Consider the following 11,354-nt stretch of genomic DNA (forward strand, 5'->3'; position numbering starts at 1 on the left):
ATATAATAAATTTTCATGCTCGGTTTACAATCTATCTCATATGAGATATTTTTGAAGCTTTATTTTGGGAATGTCTAAAGAATTTATAATTGATAAAGAAAAGAAACAAAACTCAATGATTCGATTGTTGATGTACGGTCGTAATATATGGGTGGTTTGTACGCTTGGAATTCTTCTCTGCCAAACTTTAGAGCCGTTGGAATTCGCTGTAATAATAATTCGCTGTCAGGTACACATGCTGTGAATCTTTTAGACATTTCTTTTCAAATGTACGAGCATCCGAAGCTGAAGATAAAATATTTTTTGTACTCTAATTTTGTCATTTTATTTTTATCTTATTTTATTATATAGTGAGATCGAAATTGATTTCTCTTTTGCTTATAATGAATTGTTAATTAATCCTGGGTCTGTGCCTGATTTTGTGATTTCAAAAACAAGCATTCCTTTTTGTAATTTTTTTTGTGATGAATCTACAAATAAGAATATTCTATCACGTCAAGTTTATGAAAAAAATGTAGTTGAAACTCTCCAAAAATACTTTTTAGAACAATTTTAAAACTTTGTAGTCGATAAAGATGTTTTATATTGCGATGTTTTAGATTGCGAAAAGGGCTCAAATGAATTATACTTAAACATTGTACTTTAATATGAAATTTTAATTTAAATATCGAATCGTCTGCATCATCGAACCTCTGGCGCGCTTTATTTTTTTGAAAGAGTACACAGTCAAATAGAACGATTATCCCATGCAGTCCCGGTGCGAAATAATTGCAAGTAATAAAAAATAAATATTTAAAAGATTTTATTGAGATTCTAAAATTAATATCTCGTCAATTATAATAAGTAATCTAAATACTTATAATAAATAAAAATAAATTTATTTAACGTGTGAAAAAAATATTTTTAAGCGCATATTTTTCATGGAAACGCTATCAAAACTTTTTCTTTGTAATAAATCCAATAACTCGATTTGACGTACCTGCGTGATCTCCGGTTTAACAAACATCAGTAAATAACAAATAAAAAGATTATGATAAAATATTTGCAATAATATTCTATGTTTATAAGCTTATGTTTATTTCTATACAAAAAAATAAATGAAGCGCAATGATTATTTTGTATAACAAAAATCATCGATATATATATATATATATTACGGTTGAGAAAACTTCATCTCCCGCTGTCTCGTTCATACAATTACATTCGCTTTAATGGCTTCAGCATAGAGAAAAAAAATTTACTTACTACAATACTTTAAATATTGTTATAACAGCAATATGTTATGCATCAACATGAGAGATATACAGGATATCTGAAATAACATATCATCAGGGTGTATCATAAATAGCCTACTAATTACATAGTACTATTTCTAATAAAAAACTGAGTCGAAAAGTCTTCTATCATTTCGCAATTTTCGCAATATTCTTTTTTAATTACTCAAGGAGCAAAATGTCTTAAATCGACATATAAGACAACATTTAAGATACCTTTAAGAATTCTTTAAGAAACATCTTCAAAATATTTTACAAAGAAAGATATCTTAAAATTGTCGTATACATTGATTTTATCCATTTATTTATTCGACAATTTTTAGATTTAATATCTCGTTAACTATTGTGTGAATGTATATTTATGAATCTGGTCGCGAAAATTAGACAAAATTATTTTTTCATCATGATCCATTAGAAAGATGTTATAAATATTGGGAAATATAATCGATTTATTATGAAAATTAAAGTATTCACTCTAGATAAAAGTAACGTAAAGAGAACAAATATATTTTATCAATTTCTCTAATATAATCGTAATTAACTAACAAACACTCTTATATAAGGTATAATATTGGGTTCCGAAAGTTATTGCGTTTTTCTTCAGTTCAAAATTATACGTAGGATATATTTGTTGCGAAATTTTCGATTATCTACCGTGAAAGCTTGAAGGTTTCCCTAATCGTTTTTTTAGAAATGTTCCCACGACTTTTTGTTCTTGAGATTTAAGTTTACGAATTAAGTAAAAAGGAGCATTGTGACATGATTGTTCATAACTCTATTAATCGTACCATAATTAAATGAATAGATTTTTAAAACTAAAATTTTACTCTATCGAATGGTGTAGTTGCTAATTTTTTAAATATAAAATATATATATAAATTTGAGCTAAAGATATGGCATTACTGTCCTTCTTTAAGATTAGCATTGCCCAATGATTACAAGGAAAGTGATATTATTTTTAGCTCAAATTTATATATATTCTATTTTTTAATAAAATTGACAATTATACTATTTTTAGAGCAAAGTTTCAGCTTTAAGAATCTTTTAATTGCGGTATGATGATTTTTAATAATTATGAGCAAGACAAGTTACAATGCTCCTTTTTATTTAACTCACGAGTAGTAACTCAAGAATAAATAGTTTTAGGAATACTTTTAAGAAATAATTTTGTAAGTAAAAATTTGAATTTTCATGATAAATAGACGAAAATTTTTGCATATTTTTTTAGACACACATAACAGATTCACAAACTGAGAAGAAAATTTTTTATCTTTTTCAGAGAGAGTTTTCGTATTTTTGTAAATGTAAAAATATTACTAAACTCAAAAATAGTAACCTTTTAAAAGTAGAGATTTTAGCGCTTTAAGGTTTTTTTAAATTTAAATTTAATTTATTTTTAACAAAGATGTATATACAATTTTGAACTAAAAAAACGCAAGAACTTTTTAAACAATCCAATAAATTAGCTGAAATGAAAGGCATATATGTATTAGCTAAATAAGCACCTAGACATATTTGTCGAAAAAGAATCTGAAACGAAATTAATAAATATATATCAATTACACTAAAAGAAAAGACTGGCTGCTGCAACAATTTAGATAGTAAAATGCTATGCTATATTCAGCCAATCTTTCAGTGTACATATTAGACTTGTCAGTCGTTTATCGTTTTTCTTGATTAAGTTCAACCTAATCGAAATAATATACGAAGAAATATTCTGAGATACACATAGACAATCTTAGACAACAATTTAATTGAAGTAGCTCATGATCATCATTCGTGAATTCATTGTCCAGGCTGCGTTCAGAAACACATTACCTAGATGTCCCCATATATCATTTTATCCTTGTTTAACATTGGGTAAGCAATAAGGATAAGACGATATATGGAGGCACTCGGGTAATGTTTGCGAATGTAATCCTATTAGGATAGTTTTTGTTCAAGAGAGAAACGAGAAATTCAAAATTTTAGATTTTTTTATTGAAAACATCTCTTGAAAGAAATAAATAAAGCAACAATCAAAAGAAAAGAAAAGTCTAAAAAAGTCAATCTCGGTTCGTTGAAACAAGGCAAACATGAAAGAAGTAAAATTACAAGATGATTGAAAGGTAAAAAAAATAATGAAAATTAGATTTAAAAAATAATGATCGCTATAATGTATGTGATATATGTGTATAATATAGTATAAGAGTAAATTGATCAACGAATAGTTTCCATGTAAAATAAAAATTATGAAAATAAATGATATTTAAAAAAAATGTAATATATAAATAACAATCTGATGTAAAATTTATTAACTAAATTCTACACAAAGAAGAAATATGCAGGATTACAATATCATGCGAAAATAAATAAAGACATGTTTAAAAAGAAATACACTTTACTTCTTTTTTATATAAGCATGCATATACCGAAAATATTTGCCAAACATCCTCAACAATCTATTCGCCAACAGCGAACAACTTGGCTATTGCGACATTCATCGAAGATGTCTCTTCTCTCCGCCGCTTAATTTCGTTGCCTCTCGGTTCGGTTGCAGATAGAAGAGATCGAACAACCTTTGAAAATGAGCGTCATAATCAGACTACAAAATCTGGCATGGTCCGCCAATGCATTGGACATACGCCAATTTTTCAGAGGTCTAAGTATCCCGGAAGGAGGAGTCCATATTGTTGGCGGCGAATTGGGAGATGCGTTTATCGCATTCAGGTAATTACTACTACATGCATTCTCGTCTAAAAAAAGAAATGTGTTAACGTATAATGAATGCATTTGCATCTTATTTCCTACATTGCTTAACAAGTATATATATATATATATAAACTCAATTGATACCTTATTTACTTTATGTGATTATTGAATTGCTTTTCGTGACGTATACATAAAATATACAATCATAAATCTCTTGAATAGAATTTCGTATACGTTACATTGTATCATTACGCTTATATTATATCTAAAACTTAATTTACAACGATAATGTTAGCAATTTATTAAAATTAATTGTTAGAAATTTAGCAAAAAAATGTTGTATACTTGTGAAACCTTTAAGTTTTTTCGTGATGGAAGTCTCATTGTACTTTATTAGGTGTACAAATAAATTCCCATCGTTTTCTAATAAATGTTACCAGTACTACGTGCATATAATTTAATATAATAACATATCTAAATAGATACCTAAGTAAGCTGTAATATTTAGTATATGACATTAGAGTGTAAACAATAAATTTTCTCATTACATTGAAAATGTCAAATTTTGTGGCAACAACGGCATTTACGGCAAATTTTACTGCATTATTTTATTTTAAAGAAAACTGCTGCTAAAAGTCATCATAAGCTTCTATAATACTTACTTTTTACAAATTTAAATATGAGTAAAAATTTTGAAAAAAAACATAGATACTTACATCAGTTAAAAAATTAAAAGTTTATAATTTTTATGAGTGAATGAAAAAAAAATCTTTAGGCTACAATATTGAGTGTATGTATTTCAGAAAAAAATCGTATAATCATATTAACTTCAAAAAGTATTGAATTATTTGAGTATTTGGAAATACAAGATTTTTATGACTAAAAAATCTAGTTTTTTCTCGAAAAAAAAAATCATTTTTATTGCTAAAATAAAAATATTACATACAATCTATACAATAATGTATATATCTATACAATAATGGATACTTCTCGCTATCAATTTACTGCCGTACAAAACAATTCCTTAGTTTTCCTAATATCATTTGGTCAATGATAAAATGTCCATCTCTTATATAATATTTCTTTAATTTAACAAATCTTATTTCCATAAATATTGATTTTGCAATTACATCAGTGCCAAAATAATATAAAATACTGAAAAATCTATTTTAAAAGTAATACCTTTATATATTTATTGAAATTAGTGTCAAAAAGATGTAAAATACGAAAAAAATTTAAATTTTTTATTTGCACAAAATTTTAACAATATGGGTCGCTGCAGCCATAGTACGAATTTTATTCGTCCTTACAACGAAACAAATAATTAGACACTGTCGTTCTTGTGTACACACACACACACACACACACACACACACACACACACACACACACACACAAAATCTCAACTCTTTTATATTACCAACTTTTTTTAGGAGACTGTATCGAATTTTGCAATCCATTCATTATTTTAAAATTCACAATAAAAAAAAAGATATTCCTTAAAAGACCCTGCACATTGCTAGTGGAGGATTAAGACATCTGTAATTTAAAAAAAATGAAAAATATTGTAATAAACTAGAGCATTAATTAGCTTAGAGGATTTATGCAAATCAATAAAACAGATCGCGATATCAGGCAAATCTCATATGTTTTGGACATGTTTTGTTATTGCAGCACCGATGAAGATGCCCGCCAGGCAATGATGCATGATGGCGGTAAGATCAAGGAGATGAAGATCAAGCTGCTACTGAGCTCACGTACCGAGATGCAAAAGGTGATTGAAGCTGCTCGACAGCAGACTTTGAGTTTGCAATGCATCATGCAAAGCACGCCGGTGGCGGTACCGCCTGTGGTTCCCGGCAAACAGCCCGGTTCACCGACGGACAAGAGAGACAAAGATAACGACAGCGAGTCCAGCAAGGACCGGAAGGATAGACGTGATCGATCGAGATCACGGGACCGATCGCGGTCGCGCGACCGTGACCGTGACCGAGATCGTCGTGATCGAGACCGCGGAAGAGACCGACGACGACGAGATCGTAGCAGATCTCGGGACCGAGAACGCGATAGACGAGACCGACGTCGTCGCCGGGATCGATCCAGATCGCGCGATCGCACGAGATCGCGTGATCGCGATTCAAAGAGAAACTCCACGAATGACAGGCGTAAGGATACTAACGAGGATGACAACAGCGAAGTCGTATGCGTTGCTCAGTTCCACAAGGACAAGACATCGACGGTTACATCGAAAAAACCGCTTGAGAATGGCGTATGGGAAGTTCCACCACAAACGCAGATGCAGGCCGCTCTGTTGGCGCCGAGTATCTTGGGAGCTGGCGTCGCCGCTCTGTCTCAAGACTCGGAAACTCAGCGTTCGGCCATGGCTGGCTTTGGCACACCCGTGATAGGCCAGCAGTCGATGTTGCAATCTGGACAATTTTCTATAAATGGTCTTAACGGCGTTGGTAATCTCATGCAACCGCACATGCAGACTCTCGCCGGGCACACAGTGGGTATGACATCCTTATCGCAGAATCTGAACACTAGCACCAGTCTACCCAATTTGGGTGGTCTCGGAACTCGTCCTAAGGAACCTTGGAGTCAAAACGAGCAAAGTAGAATGGACCAAACCGGGCGATTCTCCGGCCGGTCGAATCAATTCGGTAATCAGGAATATGGCACTACTGGCAATTATCGTGGTACCAGGCCGAATAATCCGTTCCTGAATAAGGTGCAAGAACTCGAAGGCCGTCGCAATCCACATGCATTTCAGGCTAGCACCTCTAACTTTGGCAACTTCGACAACGATCGACCAACATCCGGTAGAAAGTCCGGCAATTCGAGATTCTCCAACGAGAATAAGAACGGCAGCAGTGGAGGCCATTGCGTGGAAGTGCGCAATATGCCATTGAGTGCAACGTACGCAGATCTACGCCACGCGTTTCATGGTATCTATATTAGGAAGGACGGCATGAAAATAATCAATGATAACCATGGTAACCGCGTAGGCATTGCGTATATCAAGTTTGGTAAGGCCGAAGGCAAAGAACTCGCCCTGAGCACAACGAGATACGTGCGAGGTTCCGAGGTAGAGGTACTCGATTTGGACGAGAGTATCTTCGATAAAGCAGTGAATTCTTACTCGCCCGAGAATAGGGAAGATGGTACCGATGGCGACGTTAGAAATTCTATGTGCATCCTACTGACCGATTTGCCGTCTTTCACCAAGGAGATGGACATAGCCAAGCTGTTCCATGACTGGAAGATCAACGATCTCTTCATCACCAATAGTAAAGAGACTGGTACTACTCAGTATATGGCTTACGTGCAATTTGCGCGACTCGAGGACGCCAAGTCATCTCTGAGTATGCCGCTCAAGATCGGTAGTAAACAAGTAACTGCGACTGCGATCAGCGAGGAGAAGTTCGCGCAAGCGAAACGCGAACACGAGCAAACGAGCATGAATCAAACGGATTGTGTTCTCATGCGTGGTTTGCCATTCCAGACAATTGACCGGGACATTTTCGATTTCTTCTCGGACATCGGCATAGTACCGCTTTGCATTCATATGATGCTCAATCAGCAAGGCAAACCAGCCGGTGAATGCTTTTGCGAGTTTGATTCGGCCGAGAAGGCGGAACGTGCGATTACCAAGAATGGTCTACCACTTGGCAAAAATATACCTACTATCGAGTTAGTACCACGAGTTAAGATGCTCGAAACTCTCGGCATGATGGAGGCGCAACAACAGACACAGCAGCAACACTTTCCGATACAGGAGCAGCACCAGAGACCACCGCGCTTTTCCGGTCCGATAAGCCATATGTTGCGTTTCGGCAATACCGGCTTCGGACCTCGTTGTCCACCTGGTAGTCTAATGGGTATGCCGCGTCACATGATGGGTCGCCATCCACCGTCCATGGACTATGTCGAGGGTTTTGGTAAACCTGGCTGCGTGCTATCATTAGAGAATGTTCCGTTCAAGGCAGACATTAACGAGATTATCGAATTCTTTGGTGATTTTGATGTGAAACGGGAGAATGTGATTCGCCGTTACAACGAAAGGGGTATGCCGACGGGAGATGCGCGTGTAGCTTTTTCGTCACCCAGTGAGGCACAGCGAGCGCTCAAGGAACTTAAGCATTGCAAGATGCGAGAACGTACCATATATATGAAAGTAGCGTGAGATTCATCGTTCCGCCACGAAGAAGCTGATGACAGCACATAAAAGGACACCGTCACTGTAATAATGATATCCGGCCGGATCCAATATATTTTCACCAAGTTCTATGTGTATGAAATGAATGCAATATCTAATAAGACGTCTTCTGAGAATTTTATTATAAGAATCGGTTTTGTACGAAAAGATAAGCGCCCAGTAGAGATGCTTTGAGATGCCTTTTTTGTGTGAAAGACTATACTTCCTTATTAAACTGGCACCAATCTACGTGTACATAGAATGCATAACTTTTCTTTATCCATCCATTCATATCATGCCATACCGCCCAAATTGTTTTTATCTATCGCAATTAAAGGCATTTAACTCTTTACTTACTGCATCAAGGACGGTGTTTCAAGCACCATTGTAACATTAGATCATAATACATCTAGGATAAAAACGTATTCGCCGCTAACACGTACTATTACCCAGGAGGTACGGACGAATGTACATTATTAAATGTAAAGAATTTTATTATCTTATTTTTAATATTTCATTGCAATACCAAATAACGTTTTAGTTATGGAAACAAAAGAAGCAAAGTACAAAGTTAAGGATTTGAATAATTGCGTTTTTATTTTGCGTTTGCTGTCATGAATTAATATTAGAACCCGAATGCAGTTCGAAGACGATGAAGGAGACAATCCTTATAAAAAACGGATACATTACATATATGTCATATATATATATATATGTATATATAAGATACATTATTATATAAATTATGTAATGTACATGTATACATTTACGATAAGATAATACACATGTATTATAGCATACATTATATATATATATATTATATATATATATATATATACACACATACATAGATCACACATTATATATCTTGCGCGTTTGTATGTATGTTCATCTATCGCGACTGAATGTAAAATAATGAATAATACTAATAAGTATATAGATGTACACGATCACATATTGTCATAAACTTATGTTACGATAATGAAAAAATTGAAGACTTCAATAAATTTTTATTCAAATTTAGCCATACTTTTATCTGAATCTAATGTTAACGTTAATGACATCATATATAATGGTATACACAGAGATTAATTTTAATTGATTAATTATACTTAATGCTCCAATAATATTTTATTTGTATTTTTGCGCCTTTCTCTTAAAAGAAGCAGTACGAATTTTATTTAATTTTGATAATATTCACAAAAATTTTTTAGAGGCGGAAAGAGAAAGATACAAATAAAAAATTTATTTACATTGTTTATTATATTTCTGATTAAGTTTGATTTGCTTATATGAATTCTTTTTCACAATTTAAAAAGTTACTCGAAAAAAAGTTAGAACTTATAAAAAAAAATTTATTTGAAAAATTCTCTATGTAATTATTATATACAATTTTCATCGATTGCAAAAAAACAATAATAATTATTAATTATTCATTAAATATTACAATTGAAATTAATTGCTCATAAAAAATTATTTATCCTTTGTTTTCCTATTTTCTGATTTTGAAAGAATTAGCGTTTATAAAACGTAATTAAACTAATTCGTGCAGAAAAAAATCTTTCAATTTCTTGAAATATGTATGTACAAAATAACATTTTCTTGTCAGTTTAACCTAATTATAAATATTATATAAATATTTCTTTATTATTTAATACGCTACAGCCTAGGTCAAATACATACGTTGACGTCAAATTTCCTGTTATTGATACCATCGTGTCGATTTAACCTAAGGGACTCCATAACGAAAGCATGCTACAACAAATCGACTCTGCCTAAATATTGAGTCACGGGCTATTTCTGTAGCCGCACCTCGTCTATAAGCCCGTGACGTCGAGCGGCAATGGCGCATTTCAAATTATTGTGGCCTTACATAAATGAGATTCTCTGTGTATATATAGAATATAATAAGCATAAAATATTTAAATTGAATATAAATTATTCGTATCTTATTTAGGACAATACTTCTTTTTTTTTTACATGAGACTCTCTATAAACTCTTTCTAATTTTAAATCTATATTATATTTATTTTTCTGACAAATACAAAAACACAAAGAACCAAGAATTTTTTCAGCGAAAAGAATTTGCAAGATTTAAAACAATAAATACTTTTAAGAAATATATACGTTTTTGTAAAAATACATACGTGGGCAGTAGTTGCGCGGCAGATTTTTTTAGCCGATCGGAAGATAATGATGGCATATACCTATATATAATTTAAGTGTATATGATTAGTGAATTTAAATAAAATTTATAGCATTTCAATAAAGTTTGTAGCATTCCATTATAACGGATTTGAGAAAATCTGCCGCATAATCCATCGTACTGCCTAATATTTTAATGGCCCAACACTGCCAAAGTAACACACATCGCTTACAAAGCATTAACAAAGCGCTAGAAAAGCAAATGCGATCGTTTTTTAGCGTTTTGCAAGCACTGCTGTGCTACTTGGATGTACCTTTAATTAGATTAAAGTTACATACAATTGTATATATATATATATATATTTTTTTTTTATTACTTTTTATTACAATATTTTACAATAGTTAAATATTTTGAGTACCAAATATATCATAAATACCGTTTCTTTTTTTCATGTAAATCTACATATATACATTATATTTTTTTATCGCGCACGTGCGTATTATCTCAAATATTTTATAATTAAACAAATAGAGATTGTAGGAGTAAAATACAAATTGTATTTAATTTTTCGTTACTTCGTTATTTTAAAAAATTACATATACATATGAATATGATACTCAATACGTGCGATATACGCATTTGGTGTAGAAAAATATAATATCGACCTTATTTTTCCCTCGACCTTTGAAAAACTGGAGGTACTACCTACTGGTTGATTTAATGCAAATAGGTAATTGATTTGCTCGATTCTATTCAGCGATTTCTGTCATAAAGTGCATCACATACAGAAAGATTGTGATTAACCTTGTTCTATTTAGACAGGTACAGGAAATTCGACTTTATCTACATATATTCAAAATACAATTGACATAGAAAATAGAAAAAAGTGTAACATTCAACATTGTTTCATCTTAAACTTTCTAATTAAAATAATCAATAATTCGTGCTCGTAATTCTTAGAGAATTAAATGATATTGATATAATTAGATAATCTCTTTTCGTTACTGCATCGCTTGCTAAAAGCTCATTTGCACTCTCCAATTGA

The 11,354-nt window shown here is 32.3% G+C and overlaps 1 protein-coding gene across 2 annotated transcripts in view; it reads left to right on the forward strand.

Annotated features, from left to right (window-relative positions):
- Window positions 1-8,838, forward strand: part of LOC108748055 — a 16,996-nt gene extending 8,158 nt beyond the window's left edge. For both annotated transcript variants that reach the window (XM_018486037.1, XM_018486036.1), the window contains exons 3-4: window positions 3,814-3,983; window positions 5,640-8,838. In XM_018486037.1, coding sequence (XP_018341539.1) covers window positions 3,841-3,983; window positions 5,640-8,151 — 2,655 coding nt within the window. In that variant the 5' untranslated portion in view covers window positions 3,814-3,840 and the 3' untranslated portion in view covers window positions 8,152-8,838. The remainder of the gene's footprint in view (window positions 1-3,813; window positions 3,984-5,639) is intronic.
- The last annotated feature ends 2,516 nt before the right edge of the window (window positions 8,839-11,354 follow it).

This window comes from Trachymyrmex septentrionalis, unplaced genomic scaffold, assembly GCF_001594115.1.
Source record: "Trachymyrmex septentrionalis isolate Tsep2-gDNA-1 unplaced genomic scaffold, Tsep1.0 scaffold21, whole genome shotgun sequence".
Taxonomy (NCBI): Eukaryota; Metazoa; Arthropoda; class Insecta; order Hymenoptera; family Formicidae; genus Trachymyrmex; species Trachymyrmex septentrionalis.